At 42.8% G+C, this 25415-nt stretch overlaps 1 protein-coding gene across 2 annotated transcripts; it reads left to right on the forward strand.

Annotated features, from left to right (window-relative positions):
* Positions 1-5684: 5684 nt before the first annotated feature.
* On the forward strand, positions 5685-23819 carry ND-13A (NADH dehydrogenase (ubiquinone) 13 kDa A subunit). Of its 2 annotated transcripts, none has more exons than XM_084589714.1 (4): positions 5685-5924; positions 6128-6181; positions 15892-16014; positions 22333-22508. In XM_084589714.1, the coding sequence occupies exons 1-4, from the start codon at positions 5778-5780 to the stop codon at positions 22366-22368; spliced, it is 360 nt and encodes a 119-aa protein (XP_084445840.1). In that variant the 5' UTR covers positions 5685-5777; the 3' UTR covers positions 22369-22508. The 2 variants fall into 2 exon arrangements, with proteins under 2 accessions (XP_084445840.1, XP_084445839.1); XM_084589713.1 differs by lacking the exon at positions 22333-22508 and adding an exon at positions 23692-23819 and having other exon boundaries at positions 5689-5924.
* Positions 23820-25415: the final 1596 nt, after the last annotated feature.

Raw genomic sequence — 25415 nt, forward strand, 5'->3', positions numbered from 1 at the left:
AAATGTTTCTTTTTCAGCTGTAAATACATGCTAGAATTCACAAGCAGCATTTTATAGAATTGTAGGAGCGGAACGAAAATACACTGGCAAGCAACAAGCAAGAAGACCAAGCGGATGCCTACTACCAATGCTTGTCTACAGACTTTTGCACCATTTATACAAATACAGTCATAATACTGCTTAGAATATATTGGATGTAACGATAGACTAATGTGGCACTGTCATCTTTACCATTTTTTTAATAGTAAAATAAGCTGCTTATCACAATGCTATCACAGTGCATTGGTTATAGCAATGAAATCATGACTGAGAACCAGCCTTGAAAAACACAACCACACCCACCAAACCGCACTCTCAATGCAAAAGCATGCACATTTGGAGCTGGTGGAGCCGACCGACTGATTGATCATTCCTGCAAAAATGAAAACTGCTCATGACCACGCACACAGATATTGTGTGCCAGGGATGCTTACACAACTGTGCTGAGAAGAAAAGACACTTTCCAAAGTTTCTTTTATGAAGCAGTGCATTATCAATGTTTCTGAGGATGTGCTCATCATAGAATATGCGCCAAGGAACTGGCACTAATGCATCGTTGCATACCCATCACATGCCCCATACATAACTGTCAGTCGTTGAAATGCACACACCTTGCAAGCATTTTCGTTTTCACCATCACTGTCCCCTGTGTCCTGCAAGCTCATCGGATTTCTGGTTAAGAATTGCTTCTGGAAACCACGCTTCATTCGGAATGTCAGTGATGCAAAGGTTTGCAAAGCTACCACTGATGTAATGATGATGGCAGCATGTCAAGACTTGAGATTTTTGCATGTTGACGATGCAGTAATGAAAAATTGATCTCATCGACGAAGTGATCATCACAGCTGCCAGCTGTGTTGACTGAGACGATAAATGGGCACCTATGTAAAAGAAGCCTTACTCCCTCCAAGACTTCATTTTTCCCTCAAGGTACCCAAATCAAATATGTGCAGCAGTATGGCACCCTGGAAAGATGTGACCAAAGTATGCTGTGAACCAGTCAGAGCTGGCCAATAGGAATTTTCTCCTGTAAAGAAATCAACATTGTAAGCTACTTTGTCATTAAATTTTAAGATTCTTTTTTGCATGACTCAGTTTAACAACTTATAACAGTAATATTTCCATGGCACTTTTGTTTCTTTATAAGTGGGTTTGACTGTATTATGCACAGACTAGCTCATATTTACATTTTATGTATGTTCAACAAGCTCACATAAAAGCTCGAAGTTAAGGTGTCCTTCCAGTTGTTGCTACAAGCAGTAGCCTGCAACTGCCCCATTCATACTAATGAAAAAGATTGTTTGATGGCTGCCAATGTATGACAACAAGGGACCACTGTCCTTGAAACACTGTACCAAAAGTGGTAACATTGTTGCCCCTGGTACTTGCTGCTTTTTAAGCAATGCCAACAATGTTGCCAGTATACTAGCTCACTACATTCTACAGAAAATTAAAATTGCAAATCCTTCAACTTCTCATTTATTTCCATCCACAAAATACGCTTAAATGAGACGTACAAGCTGTTTAATTTGCTACAAAGATGACCATCGCTGAATTCAATTTTTACTATTGAATGCAACTTCTCTTCTAAAACCTCTTCTTTGGACCGTGAGTCTTGTGAGTGACTATCCAAAAATGACGCTCATCAGGGAGACGTTGTCTTTGCTTGTGCCTTCCATGTGTTTTGCAGAGGACATACCAGCGGTCGTCTCCTTTTTTGAAGTAGCAATCTTTACACCGTTTCGTGAGAACGTCCATATCTTTAAACGTTCTCACTGCAACTTGCATGATTGGCTCAGCTACAAACTGCGGCCTCAACACGTTGTTCCAATGACCAGTAGTTGAGGCAAGAGCACTAAAATTTCGCGCCAGTGCAGTAGGTTTAGTTTGAAGGCGCACAAGATGGAGCGCGACTGCCGAGCTTCGAAGCAAAGATGTCATGGCTCTATGAAGACAGCAAGCAGCCGGCGTGATCTTCCGGTTGCCTGGAAGAAATAAGAGCAAAGTTCAGCACGCATTTCAGGAACAACGAGCGCAAGTGGAATGAAATAATTACAATGATAATCGGCATGGCGATAAGCTCCATGCCGTATTTGGCTTCTCTCATTTCAAACGGCTGTTGATTAGACGGCAGAGTGCTGTAGCACAAGGTATTTTTATATGCATAGAGCGTGCTCAGACACTTATTTTGCAAGCATTTTTGTCCAGAGAAGCCGAGCACCACGCCAGGGAAAACCTTATACCATTACATTATAGGTTGGTAATCGGTGGCACTGGGTGTCGAGGGAAAGGGGAATAAAATGCACAAAGCGCGTGGTTCCCCTGCGCAGCCACTTGATCTTTCACCATCGAATCTGGCGGTAGAGGGAAGTAACCTAACAGGACCGACGGCGAACTTTTACATGAACATTATTAACTGGGCACGTTGCTACTGCTTTTGTACGGCTATGTAGCTGCTTTGGAGCGCTAATACTGCCTCCGAACGCAAATACGTGCCATAAGAATTCCTTGTTCTGCAGAGTACCGTTCGAGCGCCAAAGACAAGCCTGCGAACTTCTGTACGTATAGCTTTGCTCTTTTGACACTGTAACACTGGAAATTGCAGCGAGAATGCTTACTTGAGGCATGAAAAACTACAGCAGCATTTGTACCTACTTACACTGACCGGTCCAACACTTGCATAGGAGGATACACCGCTACACGAGCTACAATTCTCGCACTAGTCGCAGTCGCACTACGCTTCGACTACCATGGCGAACCATTGTAACCATGCTATGAACCATGCGCCAGCATTAGCTATGGATAGGAATGGCTAGGCATGGATAGCATGGGCATGAAGGCATAAGCTTGGCTAGGCCGGCTAGGCTGCTAACGTTGGCCGCTAAGTACACTGTACTAGGGTCCCTAGAAATATTGCTAGTCTGTCGTCCGCCGGCCGCGACGGAGGCGGCCGCTGAATGATCGCTGCGGTGGCGCTGCGGTGAAGCGGAGTGCCACTGCCGACGGAGCAGACGACGCGCGCGCCCGTGCGCTTCGAAATTAATTCGCTGCATGCTCAAATTGTCAGGTGCCTTGTACATGCAATGCCGCTCTTTAGTCTTTGAGTTCAGTTTAGTCGTAATATTGAATTCACAGCCGAGTTGTTGGCATAACCACAGATACTATTTTTTTTTTTCGTGAGCGAAGTTTTGCGCGCATGCCTCTGAGCCGATATAAAAACGAAGCTGCTTTTTATACCCTATTATCCTGCTGAAGCTACCGCCGTGCCGTATTGTAATGGACTTCTGAGGATGTTGTGCAAACGATATTGCGCTTGCATGGAGGACTATACTAGACGCACATTCTAGGCTCCATGGGACCATGTGTGCGAGCAACAGAGCGCTGTCGCCGGCGTTTTTATTCACGCTATAGTTTCATCTTAACTTCTTCGGACGTTTAGCTAAGTTATAACACGTATGTAGAACTACAAACTTTCGGATGCATGCACAATTAAAGAACGCAAGATGGGAACCCTGCATCGCGCTTCAGGCAAACTGCTGATAGGCATTCTTTGATGCTTAGGAAGCATAGCCACTCATCAGAGTATGCCATCACTTTTGTTGACTTGCGTTTTGCAACCTCTAAAACATATTTTAACAGCCAGCTGTTAGTTGAGAGGAAGGGAACTAACACTTCTTTGAAACTCTGTCCTTGAGAGTTGTTCATTTTCATTTTTCATTTCACCGAGAGCTTTTACCAGCTTTGCCACCTTGTCCTTCGTACGACAAACTGCTCGAGACTTAAAAGTCTGTTTCTTAATTTTTTCTTCTTCTTGACAGGGTGTTCTGAGTTAACTTTCGCAAGTATTTGCAGGCTATATGCATGCTGCATCAGAAATAATGGTACAGTTCGTCGCAAATTAACGCCCGTTGTAGGAGGGAAAGGTCTTGGTAATAGGCTTCAATCCGCTGCCAGGACACAAGCTGAGTTTCGCAATGTCCTGAAGAAGATTAATTACCTCTTCTGCAGACTTTACAGCTATCTCCTTGACTTTGTTTCCTCGAATGCACACAGCAGCATTCATGGCAGCTTCACCTGTATCAATGCCATAGAACAGAACTCGCCGATTTGCGTAGATTGCCTCCGGAGATTCGTCCTCGCTTGAGTGGCACTATATGTTAATTGCTCAACATCAGAAAGATCGACATTTGTCCCCAGTGGCGGTGGCATGCAGCTTTCTGCATTCCTGGAGCAGGCTTCGCGTCACGTACGATCCACCACCGCTGTATTCTTCAACTGGCTCCACTGATATGTTTCAGGATCAGTGCGCTTTTTTTCTTTCTCTGCAGGTCTCCCTGCTGACTGTTTTTGCTCGTACAAGTTGCGCTCCTTTCTCTTGAGAGGCAGGGGTTGCAACAAGTATTTTGGAGTGTCAGTAAACGGCGTTGAGATGGTATCCTTCGTGAGTTGCGTAACATCCCGGGGAATCTCAATTATCTTTACCTGTCTTAAAACTTCGCTCAATAAAGCAGCTAGGGTTTGAAGTGTCGCTCACAATTAAACGTCGACACTAGCATCGTGTTACAGTAATGTGAGGGCAACCCCGATCCGGATCCTCCGATATTTATATCAACGTCCAGGATTTCCTGTCTGCAACTCACAAAATAATGAAGATATTCACCACCTGTGGGTTTGCCCGGCACTGAAGCCGACAATATCGGCACCTGACGGCAGTGGACCTTTCGCCGAAGAACTCATCTTCGTACATTGCTTGCACGCAAGGGCCTTATCATCGCTCTCTCTCTTGAACTTTATTAGAACACAGCAAACCTATTTTCTTTCATTTATTATGCCTTTTAATTTTTGTTTTACATATTCCTTTATGCCCTAGCTGAGGCAATAAACAATGTTATTGCCTTTGCCGCCGCGCTTGATATGTTGCGCTCCCACTCTTGCCTCTTCCCTGCGTCTTTCGGTGTCCTGAAGAGAGAGCATTTCACCTTGCACGAGAGCTGCTCTTGCACCCGGGCAAGAAACACGTGCTGTCACGCTTACCCCGCTTTCTGGACATGACGCGATCACATATCCATAAAAAAGGCACACTTGCACACATGCTAGCTCATTTGCGCGCATTCCGGCTCGCGAGCGAAAAGAAGTGCACGTGGTGCACGAGCCTTGCCACGGCACCAACGGATCAGCGCGGCGCAGACTCGCAGTACGACACAACGCGACTAACGCGACCACGCTCCGAATGCGTGCAGCGCCCCCTGCGCTTTCATCCTGGAAGCGGCCAACCGGTTTCGTAGGGAACCCCGCTCGGACGGCAGACTAGCAAATACTTCTAGGGACTCTAACTGTACACTGTACTAGCTAAGCCACAGCTTCACTTCATTACACTTCACTTGATTAAAGTGCACTTGACTTGATTACAGTGTATCTTGATTACTTGAATCAAGTGAACCTTCAAATGATTCTAGCACGCTGTACTTTAAAACAAGTGAACTTCCATCTGATTAGCACGAGATGTCATATTTTGTACACAAAGTTTAAATGCTGAAATAAAGTGGAAAATTTGTAAACTTTTATATTATATTTTGCTTTAGTGCAGCGTAGTGTAAAATTTAGTCTGAACACTAGCGCCATAGTACCTGCGCCAATGTCCTTGCTAACTTTGCTAGCCTTCCGAACAGCACAGCAGACAGCTGCGGGCTGCTGCAGCAACGGCAGTTTTTAATTAGTGGTCGATTTTTGCGTGATCTATGACGGGGGTAGCGATGTATTCGTGTGCTCGAAATCCATCGAGATTTCTTCAAATCACACAGCGCTTAGCTGTTCAATGCCGCCTGCATTCAAACGTGGTGAAAGATTTGGAGCCTCCTAAGGATCCTGTAACTCATACGGGACAGGTAACCTAGCGAAGTCTCTTGCTGTAATTCACATTCACCTTGCCGGTGAAATTGTCTGCTGACTTTTGTGCGACCGCAAGAATTTAAATATCGATTAAGAAGGCACTGCGTACCTCAGTATCTCTGTTAGAACTGCATTCCGGCATATTTTAATACTGACCTTGTGGTTGCGTTACTTACGTGCGGCATATTTTGTATTTCAGCACTGGGATAAAGAAGATTATCGGTTGGTTCGCTTTATGGAAAACCCTAAACAGGTGAGATTAGTGCACACCCACAGATAATATTCCCCTGTTAAATCTTGCAGGTGACATTCATGTTTTTATGCTTGCACCTTATCGTTTCAAACATTTCTTGCGCCTATTCCTAGTATGCAAAGTCACCCATGAGGAAAAATGAGCTAGTTCTAGAACAACTTTATTTAATGAAAATGTGCGTATGGTGGCACCATGCATGCGGTGTGCCGCAATGACGAATTACAGCAGTGTTTCTTTTTTTTTCACGGAATTCACGGAGAACTTAGAGGCTTACGGTTGGCCATTTCGTTTTCTTTTTAGTGCACTTAGATGATTGTCAATTGTAATTGTTCTCATTTAATTATTTATCGGTTCACTGATAAGAGCATATTTTCTTTTGTGTGTGAGCACTTGAGCTGCTACAAAAATACTGTTTACATGTCGAGCTCTTTAACCCCTAGATTATTTCAGGAAAAAGCATACCAAATTCTTATATTTTATTTTCTTATCTAGCTTTTTCTCACACCGTTGTGATTGTGAAATTATACTGTTTGATTAGTTTCTGATTGCCATTAACGCACACACACACACTATGCTTTTGTGCATGATAGCTTGAGCTGCTTATAGACAAAAGAAAAAGTCATTTTCTGACAAGTTTTCCCTGAATGCATGCATAAGTTATGAGGTCACAAGTTTTATATTGTGCAGCATATATTTGAACAGACTTAACAAAATATTAAATGCTAAGGCATTGTTCTATACTAGCTAAAACAAGGTTACCGTGCAGGAGCACTGCCTAGCTCACTGGCATCTGGGTCACTATTGGAGGCATATTCCACAGCTTCATTATTTCCATTGTTTCAAATGCTCCTAGAAACACTGCTGCTACCGGTGTTATCCAAACATGCTGCCATCTTTAAACCACTTCTGCCAAGCTAGATGTGCATCAAAGGCTGACAAACAATTCTGCAACTTTTCACGGCTGAGGTGCTAGAAACAAAATTCACTGAGCAAGCCTATCTTGTCGCTGAAGGTGAAAGCAAGATGGCATCAGGTTGAACAAGTGCAACTCTTCATTTTCGAACATTGATACATCAGATGGCAAATGCAGCTTGTGGCATAGGAGTTGTTAAAGGAGCAGGCGCACCAAAATTTTGGATGTGGGTTTTGTTCTTTGCAATAGTGCACAAGACAATTGTGCACATAATTCACAGTGTGAAGTTCACCTATGCCAGATAAATAATTTATAGTCAAAAACTTTTTCTTTTACACTTTTGGTTTTGCTTTCAACCGTCAAATGATGCCTTAGACGAAGTTTGATTACATGATCATAAAAAGTTTAAATACAATCTCTGCATATTTATTTCTTGTGATTTCAACTTTTGGGCAGGCTAGTGTAAGAGTTGGTGCAAATTTAAAATGAACAAAGTAATGTTAATACTGTAGTTCTTCGTTTGCCTCATGCGATCTTAGCTTGTTTATGACGTCACAGCTGTTGTTCAGCAGTTGAAACCAAAGCTGCAAGGGAGAAAAAAATTGATTAGAAGTTATTTACTTCTTTTTTGCACACTCCACATGGCTGTTATTGTTTCATAATGTGCTGTGTATAATTCCAGAGACAGAACGCCTAACTTAAATTGGGCTCTCTATTAATACAGTCAGCAAGCACCATGCTATGTTCCATTCAGATTTCATTGCCTCAAACTAAGGTGCCTTCATTGGTTGCGGCCCTCAAATTTTATATAAGCACAGGCTTGTTTCTTCACGTTGTCTTTACCACCCTCAGTTGTCGCCTTGTCTAAGCATGGTCCGAAATGCATTGGGAACATTTTGCTTGCCATATGGAATTGTGTGCTAGGTAAGGTATCGGGCCCAGAAGCAGGTTATTCATATCCTTTTAACAGACCTGCTCAGGACTGTGCACTTCATGCAGCTCATACTATATAAAACAGGGCTTTAGGAAAGGCACAGAAAACCAAGACAGTTTCTACTAAGTGAAAAAAAAAATGCTTTGTTGAGGTACTGTTATGCTTTTTACTGTAGCATTATCATCATGATCGTCAGCTGGACTATACCCACTGCAGGGCAAAGGCCTCTCTCTATCCCTCCAATAGACTAGTTGCAAAACCTACAAGACAGCTTCCCTGTGAGGCAGAAATTCATGCACAATGGCAGCGGGTGACAATAATTAGGTGCAGTGCATCTAATGCATCTTCGCAGCCTCCACGCATCTTTGCACGTTCGCTCAGGCTATTGTGCCAGAACAGGTTTTTGGGCATCCTTGACGCAGGGTTAAAGGTGATCTGACAATGCTGGGTCGGTCGAAGAAGGCATTTCCAGAAATGCAGTGATATGTCAGCTTTGCTTCTAACTATAGCCCTAAAGTGTGTCTATGCCGCCATTGTGCAGGAGCTTGTAGGTTTTGCAACTGGTCTATAAGCCCGGTCCTGTGCTAGCTGCATCCACTTGACTCCCGCAAACTTCTTAATCTCTTCTGCCCACCTAACATTTTACCATCCTCTGCTGCGCCTGCCTTCCCTTGGAATCAAATTTATTACCCTTCTTTATTAATGTTTTTTGCTTATTACCATTCTTTGCTTTAAGCATTCCTTATTACCAGCTTATTAACTGAGGCCAGTGAAGTGCACCAGCCTACAGCAGCCTTAGATATAGTTACCATGGCTGCCAAATCTCTCAGGCCAAGTGCATGCAATGCTATCTGGCGGAGGCGTGGAACACCTAGCTCAGTTGTGAAAGGGTTTGAGTGAACCCTCTTGCTGGTTATGTTAATCTATGGATTTACATTGCTCCCACTGCTTCTTGGGATGGTGCTGACATGAACAGTTTATACAATTCTTTCATTTATGTTCGTACACTTTCCTATCATAGTATTTGAATGGCTCCAAGTTTGAGGGAGGCATACATAGAGACAGTTTTCGCACATAGTTTTGCTGTTGCTGTCTGCGAAAAGTTCTTTTAAAAAATTAACAGATACAGTTGAACGTTTTTATAAGGGACATGCACCGTAAGGGACATGCACCGCAGGGTACCACGTTTACATTTTCTAATCGGACCTTATTTTGGCGCAGGCATCCTACGGCTAAAATATGCAAAACAGAAGGGTACATCATGTCACAAAAGTGTTATTGTAGCTTTCATTTCCATATTGCATTTGCTTGATGGACCACAACATTGCCCACACCTCGCAACTTTCTTGCATTTATTTACTGGGGAAATAGTTGTAAACCTTGGTCTGCTTCATGGCTGCATTGATGCTGTTCAACACAGACTCTCCCAGCTTGAAAATCAGGCCAAGAGCCTCATGGTCGATGTGCCAAAGCTGTATACGTTGGCAAAGTATGTTTGCAGCGACTGCAAAGTGCGATCGTGATGCGACATGGCACCGCAACGAGCAGTTCGCAACTAGGCTATATGTCTGGTAACACTGCAAGAATTCAAGTAAAAAAAGCGCCACGAAATAAATCATAAAGGTAACCAGCTTACCATCGCGGTGCTAGAAGCAGCCAAAACTATAAACACATCACCAGCAGAAATATCCCTTAGAAATTTATGCTTGTTTGACAAACGGTAACAGCGGCTGTGAGTGACAAGTCTGTGAATGTCTTTACTCAGACGAAAAATAAATGAAAAGCAAACGAGATGTTTCTGCGTGGAGTTGAAACTGGTTGAATAGCAAACAGAGCAGTTCATTTCTCCTTGCCATGGTAGAACCACTTTTGTTTTTATGTCATTTGTTTTGGTTTTGGCTTGGCTATGTCCCGCTTTCTAGGCCCAATGACTTGGATATGTCAGCGGCCCCAGCTGAGCACTTTCTTTGAATTTACAGATAGATTTGTCGCTCATACAGAAATGCAAGTAATAGGCAATTTTCGCTATATTCTTCAGACTAGAGGACACAATATGTACGGTAATTCGCAATAGGAAGTTCCACTAATTGGAGAACCCAACACGCGCTCCCAGTATGCTCGCTCAGGTGCTCACATATGCAGTCGCGCTTGTGCTCTTTGTGGCAAGCCTGGAGAGCTTCTGTACGTTGCACTCCCACTGCAGGGGCTTCTTTTAGTCATTTCTTAGCTAAATGACCTGCTCTTTGTTTGCTGAAGTTATAATTAATAATGATGGCACAGGTGTGCCTATCTTTTTTTGTTTTTCACTATAGCTGCTACTGAACCTGATGATAGATGGTGCCGCATCTAATGTTAAAATATTTGTTACAAGCAAGACTGAGTACCAAACTTTAAGGCTTTATCCTTTATAGTCACTTCGACATCCAGTGTCTGTTAAAAAAGAGGTCTAATTAATGAAAGTCATAGGGCGGCCAACCATTGGGGTGAATGGTGTCTCTTACCCAATTGTCTGTTACATCCATGTCTCTTATAACGGGGTTCAGCTGTACTGCTGCTGCTTTCCGACTCACTATCCTCAAGGACAAGCACTAGTTCGTAGTGGAATTCACATGCATAACGATGGCAAGTGCTGATCATATGCCACGGAGAGGAAAGGGCTCAGCTGGCATAGTGGAAATGACAAACTGCCGAAAATGGAAGGGCCCCGCTGAAGGAAAATGTCATGTACACTTCCGATTGATTCGGCCGATTTCGGCGGAGCAGACTTGGCTGCTCCATGTAGTGACTTAGGCTCGGCGACCGCTCCTTATCTGTGCTTGCAAGATGCAATCTATGTTCCAGACCTGCGTTTAAAATATGGTTGCGTCGAAAAGAGCAGAAAGCGTGGCTCTGTAAGTGCTGGAACTCTGCGATTGGAATTCACCATGAATTGAACTGTCTTCTCTAAAAAATTAACTGCTTTGTCCAGCACTTAAAAATCATTGTGCAAAACTGTAAATATAGTCCTCCATAAATCCTTTAGGAAAAAATGTTCATAGCAGACGGCACATTTTGCACTTGCGTTGAGTCACTGCCAGATGGCCGTTCTGCATTTGTACGACAGGGTAGATCTGGCCGGTTGTAGTGCGTGCTCGTAGATGAAAAGCGGGTGTTAGTGCATGCCTTTTCTTTCACTTCTCCTGTACATTAACCCATTGGTTTTTCCGCCATGGAAAACTCTTTTTACCGTAAACGGACAGGCCATTCAAACTCCAAATGCTCCAAAACAAAAGAAAAGCAATGTCTCCGAACACGACAGAGCTAGAATTCTTGATGCGTTCAGACGGTGAGGAGATGTGAAGAAAATCGCAAACACACTCGGTATCAATATATACACAACGAAATCCATATCATCAACTAATAGAGAGGCGTTCAGTAAGGGTGGTACCTTAAAGAAGTGTTGAAGTACTGTTGTAGCTGCTCTAAAATATATTACCAGCAGGAACCGTGCATAAATACTGAAGTACATAAAGCAGGCATTGGAAGAATTGCCTGCAGTGGCAATTAGCACATGGACCGTTCATCGCCTACTGGACGCGCAGAGTTATTCTAAGAAGTTAGTGACTCAGAGACCGGTCAGTTGGAACAGTGACAATGGGAAATGCAGCTACAAAGCATGCACACAATGGCTACAGTGCGAGGCCAGCGCCTGTGCGGATTTTATGTCGAGACAAACTACAACATATGGCGCTCGAAGAGCTTTGTCAGTGCCATTATTTGGGACAGCCTGCTGTGCAGACGACTTCCACCAAAGGAGCTAACTTTAATGTTATCGTCCTGCATGTGTGAAACTAGTTTCGTACATTGGACAGCTGCTAATAAGGTCCACTGTGTTGTGTTCAACAAATTTTTGGCCACCGTAACATTGGTTTCATGCTGACAGTGCGGCTGGAAGATTATACTGAAACTGTAAGGTGGCGCTGTTAGTCACATAACATCCTCCAGGTAATAAAATTACATTTCAACGACTGGCTGCTCTGTTTGGTTTGTTTGGTTTGTGGGCTTAACGTCCCAAAGCAACTGAGGCTATGAGAGACTGGCTGTTCTGTGTTTTTATGAGTCCATTCTTCACCGCTAGGATAGTAACCCTGCAAACTAATCACTTATAATACTGAGAACCTAACTACCCTATCTTCACCCTACGTTATAAGACATAGCTTTAGCATAGCTCTACCCAGTCTGATGTGCACATGCTAAGAAAGCGGTAATCTGAAGAAAAAGTGCTCAAGCCTTGTTGCCTTGTTTTTCGCATCACACAACACTGTCTCATTTCTGCTAGCAGTGTCCAGTTATAATTGAACCTCACTGATATACTTTGTAGCAATTATGATTTGGTTAAAACAGCCAACTGTTGTATGAGGGCCTTACTTGGCATTTTTATGGGGATCTGATGGATCTAACTATTCAGCATCAGCAGTGCTTAACCAGGCAGCCAGAGCGCGTTAGTCACATTGATTTACTTGTTTTGCATCTATGCTGCAAGTCGCAAGTTTTCTGTCAAATACTAAGTTTTACATTTTTCATGACTCCTACTTGCTACAAGAGACTAACAGAAGAACGGAAATCTGAGCTAGTTGGTGCATTGTAAAATCAAAAAACAGCACCGCTACTTGAGACAAACAGAAGGGAGAGTAACGGACAAGTGCTGTGTATTCTCTCCCTTCTGTTTGTCTCAAGTAGCGGCGCTGTTTTTTTTTTATTTTAAGAGACTAACAACGTGATGAAAGCAAAATAATACATGCAGTCATGTCGCTCAGGTGGCACATGGTCTTAAAAACCATCTTAACTTCAATTTATTCCTGACATTCGTACTCTGATATGTCTCCTATGTTCATTTTCAACATGGAGATTAAGTTGGTTGACACTCTTATTAAAGCAGCTAGCACTGGTATTAATTTTGTGAGCACTGGGATTAAATTGGCTGGTGCTCGTATGATTCAAGTTGGCATTTTGCACCAGGATTGCATGGCATGGTGTGCAGATTGTATCAATTGCCCCTTAGATTTTGTTGGCACTTGGATTAAATTCATTAGGAAAGCCTGTAGTTTATTCTGTTCTCTCTTTAGATTGTGACTAATTCAGGACTTTGCTATCCTATGGTCACCTTAGATTGTGACTAATTCAGGACTTTGCCATCCTGTAGTCACTGCACCGTACCCTTCCGATGGCCTTCACATCCTGCTCAGTGCGTGGTGTAGAACATATTATGAAATCTATTTCATACTTGGGATTCATTCGATTCGGCTGTACTTGCAGCATCAGTTCTGTAAAGTTCTGCGCTGGTGCTGCAAGCGTGCGGTGCGAGTTCTTCATGACTAGATGTAGGCGCATAGGTCTGCATAACCTTGCAATTTATTCCACTTATTAAACTTAAGTTTACGATGCATGCCATCCTTTCATTAATGCAGGGGCAGAAGTGCTGCTCCATTCTGCTCCAAACTGCAATATTGCTCCAAAACTGCTCCACACTGTTAGCCAATGTTCTGCCATCAAATTTAGCAGAATACATATTTTTGCTACACAGCAGGCCATTAATGATATTTCCTCCAAAAATGTGATTTGATGCAATTTGATTAAGTGACTGTGAGAAGCACAACAAGGCAGTGGCATGCAGCACAATGGTGGCAAAGTTATAATGCTCCTCGTGCTGATCTTAATACATATAAATGTTTTATAAACTAGAAAAGCAGAGAGTGTAACTAATTTGCAAGTAAATTTAAAACAAATCATAAGTTATTGGAGGGAAATAATTATGAAAAAATGTTCTGTACACACTACATTGCACCTTCTTCAAGCCTTTTGACCGCCTGTGTTGAGAGAAGTAGTCATGGCAGGTGCCTCGAGCCATTAAGAAAGTTGTCCGACAACACAGAACTCGAGTTTTTCTAAAGGTCCAGTTGTGAAAACAAACAGGTGCTTCACCATTGCTCCTCTTTGTTAGTAACAAGCGTGTCGATCCTACGTCCGACAAAAGTGTACTTGAAGCTTAAAGGGGTGACGCCACCAGTGTGTTATTCACTAGACATGTTCTCAAGAGTGCTGGAAAGCCATACGGGCCTATCACCATTGGGTTTAAATTAAGGACACACCAGCATTGCTCAGGTAAAAATATGAGGAGGCACTGGCAGACGGCTATGAAGCAAAAAAATCTGGTGGAGAAAAAGGCCACCCTTGAGTGTCGTTTACTCTTCCTGAAGGCACTACTGACTAGTGCCCTGGAATTTTTCTGCACAGGCATATGTTCAAAATGGATATGCACAAGATAGAGAGGAAATGTGCCGCTTGTTGATGTTATCTCCAATCTAGTGGTGGTGTTTGAGCACAGCAATGTGGTAGACTCCACATTTGAATCTATCATGTCAAAATAGATTTGGTTCAGTTATGAAGTGTATAAGCATGCATTCGGCTTGCTGCTAGTCTTTTCCAAATTTTTCCTCAGGTCAGTTGTGTTGTAAATATCTGTACATGTTTTGGCTCTTCGTCCTGTCTTGTCAGAGATGTGGGTGTAGTCAGCAAAGCATTGAGCGTTGAATAGAAAGGAATCAAATCGGGTATTTTTGTATGTCAGGAACAAGACCTTGCAATTATTAAAAGCATATGACCCTAGAGACATGTTCCAAACCATAATTCAAATGCTCCAAACTCTAGTTTTATTGCTCCAAAGCTGCCCCAAATTGGCTTTATTACTGCTGCATGAGCTGATGCAGAACGTTTGAGCCTGCTTCCGCTCCTGTTAATGCTGTAGAACTCTGTTTTCAGCTATATGGTTATTTTCATATGTACGCTAAACCTCGATAGCATAGTTCCTTGAAGAGCACTGCTATACTAGCCTCACTAGATAAGGTTCTAGCAGTAAACATTGTAAACCTTGCTTGCCAGATTTAGTTTCCAATGGTGGCCTGTCCGAAGCCAGATTTTTGGCACCCTCTGCTGTGTCACAGGATTGTCTCCAGTTGCTTCGCAGCCGCTGGGGACGGAGGACTGGGGGTTAATTGGTATGTTTATATAGGAGGCCGTTTATACTATACCCAGGTGGTCAGATACTGTTCTGATGAGGGAGTGCATTTCTGGCTGCAGTCACCGGGATCATGTCACGCCCCAGACTTGGTTTGTGCTATTCCATCGACATACAGATGCTTTTTTTTTTTAATATCTTGTGCGACAGGACTTGAACCATGATCCTTTTGCACATGAGGCCTATATCCTACCTTTACACTGTCGCTGCAATCTCTTCACTGTCTATCTCGCGCTCGTTCATCATTTGTTGAGTCAGGCATACACATCTGATGGTATGAGTGATCAGTGCATGCATGCTCGGTAATCTCACTATATTCGGATACAACTCCAGCCTGCAGTAGCCTCTACACAAAATTCCACTGTGACACAAATTAGTCCGCTGTTAAAGCTTGCATTGTTACCTAAATAATATGCAAACCTCAGACTAAATTGTATGCTAGGGAATTTTGGGGCCTCTGCCTTGTATGTTACAGCCAATTTATAATCATTTACCGAAAACTTATTTTGTTTGCTGTTCGGTGGAGTAATACACACATTATGTGCCATGGCCTATCACTAGTAACCATTGTTTATTTTCAAGGGGTATTCTAACATAGCAAATATTCTTGCTATTCTTGCACCAGCATAGTCTCGCAATGTTATCAGGAGGATGCTGTGCAATTGGTAAGCATAGCTCTGCACCCGAGAAGAGATTAGATACAAAAAAGTGTTGCAAAATCTGTTAATAATGCATACACACAAAGCATCCACTTTGCACCTGATCTGTAAGTGCATTTGATCTTCTGGACCACTCTGTATGTTTTCCAGGTGAACCCAAATTTTGCTGTCAAGCTGATTGCGGAAGTACCACCCAAGGCAGTCGACGCCCGTACAACATGGTGTGATGGTGGCAATGGAGCCCTTGGTCACCCCAGGGTTTTTATAAATTTGGTTAGCTACTCTTTCTGCTTATTACAGAACAATGCATGTGCAGTGAACTGCAGATACTGTAAGCACTGTTCCCAAACCATGTGGTTGTAGTTTAATACTGAGCCGTCATCAGCAATCATAGAATTTTTGCTGCTGTGAAACACATCTTGCGGCATACTTTGATTAGTCACTTTACATTTTGTGAAAATAGTTTTGCAGCTAATATTAATGAATTCCGCTGTTGGAAATCTTTTCCATACTTTGTCTTATTTTATTGAATTGATTGCTCCATGCGGTAACTGAGGGTTGTAATTGGAGAGCTGATGGTTTTTGCTGACATTTGAGTTTTGCCAAGAGCCATTGCTGTGTATCTGGATGTGTGGTCATGGGCAAGAGCAAACATTGTTTATGTACGTTGTTTGCTTTAGTGTCAGATCTAACATTGCAGTGCAGTTCCTTTGACATGAAGTACAATAGTACTTGTAAAATGACTTATTGGTGCATTTAGATTCTTCAGCTGCCCTTTCGGTCTTTTTTCTGAAGTAGAAGTCTCAAACACATGGCCCCAGTGTTGTACTCTGCAGTCTGGCAGGTCACCCTCATCCTTCTTCCTGCCTTACGTCTGGGTATACCGCGGTACTACCATGTTGTCCAAGAAAGAAGCTAAGAGCTTCATGGCTACGCTCTTGGAGCATCCGCTCAGTAATTATTGCCTTTAGGAATGGCTTGTGCATTCGCTGTCTGTCAGGAGGATGGTCTGAGCCAGTACATAAAGGCAGGCATTCCGTTCCACTGAGTGGAATCACATGCTGCAACACATCAAGCCAGCATGCGCAGTAATGACTTCCACCATTTCCAAAGTGCAGCTGGATGTGCGGTGTGTTATGCAGCCTGATGTCACACAGCACAGGATGCATGACAATGTAGACTACAGGGCACAAACCCTATTTGAAGCATAGGGCTGCGTCAACCATTACCTGCTGAACACCATTGCCATATTTTACTAGTAATATAATGAATGATACTAAAGTCAGCCTCAAACATGGCTCGGCTGAAAAGACCTCAGCACTGTTTATAATATGCTCAAACACATCATGCACGCTGAAGTCATTACCTGTCTTGAGGAGCATAATATTATCTTCAAATGCCAGCATAATTCTTGCAAGGGGTTTTTATGTGTTAGGAAACTTGCCTAATTTTTGACATACATTCACTGTCAGATGCTGGTTCGCTGGTTTTCAAGTCGACACAATATTTGTGGATTTTTCTAAGGCATCTGGCCACGTTTCTCACCAAAGGTTGTTAAACTTGCTCGACTGATTGTTTATTGTAATATTGGCGCATGGATAAAAATGCGAGTGTGGTTAAAAGAACCTTAGGTGATCAAGTAGTCTGGAGCTGTTCAATATGGCGTCCCTCATAGCTCATGTGCTGCTAAACCTAAAATACCATATTATGTCATTTTAGACTCACCTGTTAGCAACCTAACTCATGTTAAAGGCAATGAGTTAGTAACCTCATTGCCTTCACTTTTGTAGCGAAAGCTGTGCTAGGCTAGTAGAAGCAAGTATCACTGTTCATGTCATAGGCCACAACTGCCCATGCGCCGTAACCATGGCAATCAGCTGTGCCATTCCATAGGTGTTCCGCCACTGCGCCAACTTGTGACATCACCTGCCTCGTTATGCAGCCTCACTGCACATGTGCAAACCATTCACGGTCCCCTCTGCTGCGCCGAGTCTTCTTCTTCGTGTCTGGCTCCATATGATCACGTGACTAACTGCGCAGCTGAACATATAAATAAGCCTGAGCGTGTGTGCTTACTAGTCAGATGCACCATGCCTGAAGAAGCAGATGATGAGCACGTGTTACAGTGCGCAGAATCTTCAGAGACTGCAAGAAGTTGCATTGGAGGACCCGGAAATCATTGCTTGGCGTGAGGACGCCCGACAGCATACAATAAAGCACGAAAGGGTAAGCGTGCGTCTGAGGCGCCGGAACAGCGGGAAGAATGTCTCGCCAAGGGTCGGAGTCGTGACGTAGAGCGACAGAGATGCCAAGCCAAGCTTTCGCTACATATATCCTAGCCTAGCTGAACTAAGCCACTGCGAATTTTTGTTTTTCACATTATCCATTTAAGAATTCGATTATTTGAAGACTGCATAATATTTCCTATTACATGTAACATGGATGGCCACTTACCACAACATGACCTAGAAACAATACAGAGTGCTCTAGTTGGTTACTGTCAAGCATTTCCAAAACTAAGCTCTTGTCTCTTACCAACATTGCTAAAGTCTCTACCAGCTGGTCTATAATACTTGAGGAGTTACCGCAGCATAAAAGTACCTTTGCATCAATCTTCTGCCCGGCTTGTCATGGACAGATTATATTGGTCCTCTGCTAACTGAACCCTCAGTTCTTAAATATAATTTAAAACGGGCCTCAGTGCACGGCAAAGAAAAACTTGCATGCATCACTTGAATTCATCCTAAACTTAATAATGCTACATTTTCCTTTAGGTCGAAATTATTACCCAAAAGGGAAAAAGCACTACTCACTGCACATGCATCATTCATTCTGTGATCGCTAGTTGCGCCAAGCATAGGAAGTTGCTACGGCGCACGTTTGCACATCGTTAACTCCACGATCGCCAGTCATGCTGTACACACCGTGAGCAGTTTGCGACAGCACATGGCCCACACATTGATGCTGTCATGCTGTATGCATTGTGAGAAGTTAGTGGTGCCGCAGAACCCACATACCACTGATGTCACAGTCACCAGTTGTGCTACGCACAACAAGCAATTTGAGGCCAGCACACAGTTGACTCCATAACAGCTAGTCATGCTGTGCACGCAGGGAGTAATTTGCGGCAGTGCGTGACTGTAACAAATCCCTTCAGCTGTAAACAGAACTGTATGAATCCTTTTCCTATATTTCTGCATAAGAATTTTTGTACATATTGATGATATGAATTTGTTTGGGACCACGTGGGATTTGTATCCCCGAGATTCCAGTTTAGTCGACTGTGCAATGGATTCACAGAAGTTGTGCAAGTTGTGCAAGTTGTGCAAGGCATTCATCGCTTAAGAATCTTTGAAAATGGGAACATCACATTGCAGAGGCACTAGTGTAAGGCCAACTCAGCCAACATATAGACTAGCGTCAGCCCGTCACGTCAGTGGAGGTGCTGCGGCGCTGGCAACAACAGCGACTTTCGTGGTGTAGGCAACAGCTGGGGTCATGTGCATTGGATGCGCGGCGCTTGCTGTGTTTTCGGGAATAATTCCCAATATTACCGCAAGCTGTGGTGCGGTTGGTTGTGCCACAAGGCACAAAAAAGAAAGTACCACCTGTTTTCACATGTTTCTTGCGGTCAGATAAATATGAGAGTTTTTTAAAAATACACAGCGCAACAAGCATAGGACAAGCGAGTAAACGGGAACAGCGCTGTTCCCGTCTACTCGCTCGTCCTATGTTTGTTGCACTGTGTATTTTCAAAAAAATTATGCACCAACTAGCTCAACTTACAGTTCTTTTGCAAATATGAGAGTGAAGGACAGTGGTGTTGAACGCAAGTTCGTTTGCAACTCTAATTGTCGTGACTGCTTTTTGGCCGCACGACGAATTACACAATAAATGCCTGCAGCTCATGCACGTTTTATTGTATCTACTATATAAAGTCATAAAAAGCCACACTGGGAGTTCCATTCACCTGTGCCCGTGCATATTGTCACGTACACGGTGACTAAGGATACCAATGATAGCAGGGGGTAGCCCAGACACAGCAACACAGCAGCACAGACGCAAACGTGCAAGCGACACCTTGTCATCCTTTTCAACTTCGTCCTCCTTTCACACCTCAGTCATGCGCCACCTGGCAACGCTAGGTGGCAATATGTTTGTACAAAAAAGGGCACAAAAAGCTGCTGCGAAGGTAACTGCTTTTACTTTAAGTGGTCACTTCAGCATGATATTGCTGAAACAGGCCGGAACTTGTGAATGAAGGTCATTAAGATTTCGACGAACGAATTAAATATCCACGTACAATGTAGCTCGATCTGATAAGCAGGATATATTTAAGTATCGTATATATGGTACACAGAGTTCAATGTCCCAAAGTGAAATCGGCTATGAGGGGTGTAATATAATCGGAATAAGGTAAAGTGCTTTTGAATGAAAAGTTTCCAAGTATGTTAAAAAAGCTTAGCAGATCGCGCAAATTTTGCTGGAAGCGATCGTGAAAAATGTTGCATTTGCGCTCATGCACCTCTCCTAAAGAGCAAAGAAAACAAAATGAGAGCATTCTTAAAAGCCTTCATATATACATTAACCTGTGATTGACCTTGATGCGTTTATACGATGAAACAGACGTGAAACGTTTGTATTTTATCGACCAACATAGGCGAATGTTACAAAAGAACTAAAAGATTGAGTCCTTATTCAGTGAAAATCTGACTTAATTTTCTGGTACACTGAGGTTCACTATAGTTGTTTACAATATTGTTCTTTAGAGTGAAGGTGCTTGGAGCAGCAGAAAGCTCATCAAAAGGGTTGTCGTATGAAAAACACACTTCCAGTCATTGATTCGTCGTCCTCCTTGCATATGCTAGCAAAAGGCAAGGAGTTGAACAATGTTTGCTGCTAGTTTTTCATATACCTACATTGCTTTTTCTAGTTTTCATTAAACCTAATCAGTAACTACAGTTGCCCACTGTAGGCGCACGCTGCTGAGGCACTCTTCACCAAGTAACTCCAGAAGTAATCGGCTGATAAAGTACTGAACTACTTTCCAGGCATAAGCAAAACCATTGCTATGCACAAGCGAAGCTTACGCTTCAGAATATTCCCACACGCAAACTGGTTTTGAAGGCAGCGTCGCTTGGCGCAGTGTAGGCATGCTGCATTTTTGCCTACATCTCATGTCACTGCCGATCACAGCACCACCTTTGTTTGCAAACATGACGCTTGTCTATAGCTACTTTTCTGAAGCCATGTTCACAACTTCCAAAATCTGTGAAGGAAAAGCTCACAGCAGCTTTATCACATTTCTGTGCAAAAGATATGTGCCCATTTGATATAGTGAGTAGTAGTGGCTTTGAAAAAGTGGCTCAAAAGTTAATTTTTATTAAAATTTGTAATAGCAATGTTCAGGTTGAGGACATCTTTCCCCGTTATGCCACTTTCTCAGAAAAGGTATTCACGCTAGCAGCACAGTTTCAGGGCAGCTGAATGCCGGATGTTGTGATAGCTATGAACAAAAGCCAGTGTGTGATCGCTGCAGGCATATATACTGATGATTTCCACGGTGTGGTGTACACAACAGCTATCACAGCACCACCTTTGTTTGCAAACATGACGCTTGTCTATAGCTACTTTTCTGAAGCCATGTTCACAACTTCCAAAATCTGTGAAGGAAAAGCTCACAGCAGCTTTATCACATTTCTGTGCAAAAGATATGTGCCCATTTGATATAGTGAGTAGTAGTGGCTTTGAAAAAGTGGCTCAAAAGTTAATTTTTATTAAAATTTGTAATAGCAATGTTCAGGTTGAGGACATCTTTCCCCGTTATGCCACTTTCTCAGAAAAGGTATTCACGCTAGCAGCACAGTTTCAGGGCAGCTGAATGCCGGATGTTGTGATAGCTATGAACAAAAGCCAGTGTGTGATCGCTGCAGGCATATATACTGATGATTTCCACGGTGTGGTGTACACAACAGCTATGGCACATTGCATTGATAGTGAGTGATGCCTGCATTCCCACATTCTTTTTTACTACTTGCAGTTTTCCTCACGAATGTGAAACGGATTTTGAAAACATTCGAAGAGTTACATAGACATTTCTCTCGAAATTTTCTGAGCTGGCAGTATGGTTCAAAATAATAAAATCCAAAAAATTTATTTCTGAAAGCCCATTGAGTTGGCTTTCATGCATTGCATACTTGTGAAGTGGTGTCATTCATATTTCTTTTGCATCAATCACTGGTGCAGTTTGTGTATTGGTGGCATAGAAATGACGGCATGTTTTAGATATGCAATGCAAGGAAGTGAACTCAATGACCTTTCAAATGCATATTTTTAAGGATTGCTGAATGAGAATGTTTAAAAGCTCGCCTCACCTTTGATGCTGACAGCGTTCAGTCCGCCTTTTTCACAAGGCCACTCTGCGCATGTGTGCTCCTCTAGGTTGAAAAGCCCAGCTGCGCTGCGCAGTTCTTGACCTCCGTGATCAGCACAGCTGGAGCTGATCACTGAAACCATGCCCAGTTCATATTCACGACAGGCACATGCAACAGATGGCGGTAGCTTACAAGTACATGCATCGCCACTTTGCAGGTGTCTGCGTCTCCCAAGGATGCTTTCCACCAATAGCAGATGAATTTTAAACCACTCCTCAGAGGTCTCCACATCTTGTGGAAAAGGCAAATTTCCAAGTATAATCGTACCGCTGATAATAAAGAAAGCTAATTTGTAAATTAATACTCCAGTTCTGCTGCTATGATGTATCTCTCGCTGATTTTAAAATAAAAATTTGTGAACATAAAAATCGCTTTCTCTGTGCGCATGTCTATGTGTATGCGTGCCACACTTGCATGCACATACCTGTCGTCGTCAGAAATTGTCTGCCCTTTTCAGTCCGCTATTTTCTATAACTTGTTTGCATGTGCATCATTTTGCTACGTCATCTCCCTTTTCAGTGCACTTCATGCATTGAGTGGCAAGGTTGCATATTCCTTACAAAAGGAAAGTTGTCTAGTGATCATAAAGCCACTTGGACCAAGTGCATTGAAAAGGGAACTAATTACTGAGAAAAGTGTAATTTTTTACTTGCCCCAGTATACATCGTTTCAGCAAAAGTATGCCAGAATTTGAAATTAACATTGCAGTTATTACAATAACTATTACTGTTAGGTGCCTGGTTGTGGTTGGAAACTTCTAGCCTGCTGTTAATAATAACCATATCACTTTCTAGATCTAGAATTTTGAAAATACTGTTACCTACCTCCAGCACTCTAGCACAATAATTTTGTCTGGCATTTTTCTAAAAGAATGCTTGAAAAAAACAATATGCGCACTATCACCAATGTTACTATCACTTCATGTCACTCCATGGCACATACCCCCCCCACTCACACACATTCTCTCTCTATGTGGGCTGGAGCAGGGAGCAGTTGTGTGCTGCAAACACATCAGGGAAGGTGATGTGACACAAGCTACAGAGTGATGCATAGTGATGGGCATTGCTTCAAAGCTTGCGTTTTTTTAAAAGGGCATGCCATAGCCAACATTTATTAACCACAGTGCCAATGGAAGGCACATATTTCAAAATTCTAAAAATTGGAATGGTTATTACTAATGGCGGGCTCTGTTTGCTAAGTTGAACTGTTGAGTCGACCTGCTTACTAGGTAGCATTTTACCTGTTCTTTGGTGTTAGCCAACATTGGTATTATGGAGCTATTGAAGCCACCTCGGCATCTAAAACTGGTGGATGTGTGTGTGTGTGTGTGTGTGTGCTGCCAATGCTTGTGCCCCCTCCCCTCCATAATAATCCCAGAATGAGTGCTTTTGGAGGTATCAACCCTGAAGATCATTTGTACTTGAGTGAATGCCTTGCCAGGCCGCTTAAAAACTTGGGCGTAATGGTTTCTCTAGTGTGTTTGTAGTTAATGGAGCCTTTCGAATTCATTTTGCAGGATGCACCAGGTAACCACACCTGCGGTTATTGTGGCCTCCGTTTCTACCAGGATCACTCGTCCAAAGGCCACTAGAAAAACAAGTGCTTTCCAACCTTGTTAGAATAATAGTCGTTGTATGCAACTCTCGGGCGTTTTTGCCATGTTTCTTTTGCAAGTGTGTGTCTGGCACAGCACTTGTAAACAAAAACTGGATACCTGGAAAAAGCACTATCGTGCTTACTTGAGCTGCGCAGCCTGAGCGCCCCGATGAAGTGTTATTGTGGTATAGCTCGTACTGAGTGAAGTAGTGCATCAAATTGTCATAACTATTTCAGAGTAATGCGCACAAACCAGACAATTCCAAATTTTTTGTGCAGCCAAAAATGCATTAGAGAAGAATGGATACTTAACATATTTGGACACACCCAGCATGCTCACATATCGTTTCTTTAACCCTTAAGTTAGTCATAGAAGTCTACTGTATTTCCTTATTGTCAAACATTTGAGCACGCTTCTTCAGTAAGTATTTTTGCCTTATATGGAGATTAACGAAAGAAAACTCCTAGGGTATGCTTCCAATATAGAACGTTCAGATATCTGCTCACCTTTGTGACTGTCAACTTTCTTAGCTGTGTATCATGTCACCTGAAGTCAATGAAAGCATTCAACAAAGGATACAGTTGCATACACATTTATTGTAGGTGTCATATATACATGTATCACAGCTAAGTTGTACAGTGAAGAAGCACTACCCACTAAAACGATGGCACAGCAGCAATGTCAGCCAGCACAAAAAATGCAATGTTTTTCAAAAATAAAGGTAAAAACTGCCTGGACAGTGCTCTATGCATGCTTCTGCAAGACACGTGCCAGTTATTGCGACCTGTAGCATATAGCAGATTCCACCAAGCTAAAAGGGAGGTTGTGTTTCTGCAGAGAAAAATGTTCACAATACCACAGAAGATAGCTTAGGAACTGAATATACAGTAAAAGTGGGATTACTTGGTTCAACCGCTGTACGCAGCTGCCCACTGGCACCAAGCCACTGCAACCCAACATGGCAAAAGCAGCAGGTCACTGAGAGGACAAAATCCAAAACAGCACACACAAAGGTAACATAAAAGGGGCTAAAGGATATTCATTCAGCGCTGCTCAGTTCACTGTTATACTTGTGTATCTGTTACTCCTGCCCTCTCATACTTGTTGGCAATGGAACACCAAATCTGCACACCTCTTTTCATGACAAGCTGCTGGCACACAAGATGTAATGTACTCCAGCATTACAGACACACCACATGAAAACTCCTGCTCTCACAGACGTTCCAGTTCAGTCTGCAGCAGCAGAGGCTTCCAGAACAAACTAACTTCCAAAGTACTGCGCTGACATGTTAATGCTAACACGATATGTATGCTTGAGTAACATGCTTTATAGGTTAATATGTAGCTATACAAACTAGGCACGCAAACTGCATAATAAAGTAAAATGAGCTGAACAGGTCCACACAATGCTTGCGTAAGAAAAGGCAAAGAGCAAAACTGAAACCTTGGAGCAAACCAGTTCAAGTAATTTTTAGCAACACTGGCTTATAGAAACTTTTACCCTTGAGCTATAAACACATAAAAAATTCAAATTGGCTTCCAAGTTCTGCGGCTGCAAATGCATATTTACCATCATTCCTTCTTGCTACGGCACTTCTAGCTACGTCACTTCAAAACTGACACTTCCTTATGCCTTCGGCAGG

Source organism: Amblyomma maculatum, chromosome 1, assembly GCF_055883805.1.
Source record: "Amblyomma maculatum isolate TAMU_Amacu chromosome 1, ASM5588380v1, whole genome shotgun sequence".
Lineage (NCBI taxonomy): Eukaryota > Metazoa > Arthropoda > Arachnida > Ixodida > Ixodidae > Amblyomma > Amblyomma maculatum.

What these genes read in the sequence shown, in the direction of transcription:
- ND-13A (XM_084589713.1), top strand. Translation starts at nt 5,778, where the DNA reads ATGACGGGGGTAGCGATGTATTCGTGTGCTCGAAATCCATCGAGATTT. An exon ending in TTATGGAAAACCCTAAACAG is followed by an intron (nt 6,182 to 15,891) that starts GTGAGATTAGTG and finishes TATGTTTTCCAG; the next exon opens with GTGAACCCAAATTTTGCTGT. An exon ending in CCAGGGTTTTTATAAATTTG is followed by an intron (nt 16,015 to 23,691) that starts GTTAGCTACTCT and finishes TTCATTTTGCAG; the next exon opens with GATGCACCAGGTAACCACAC.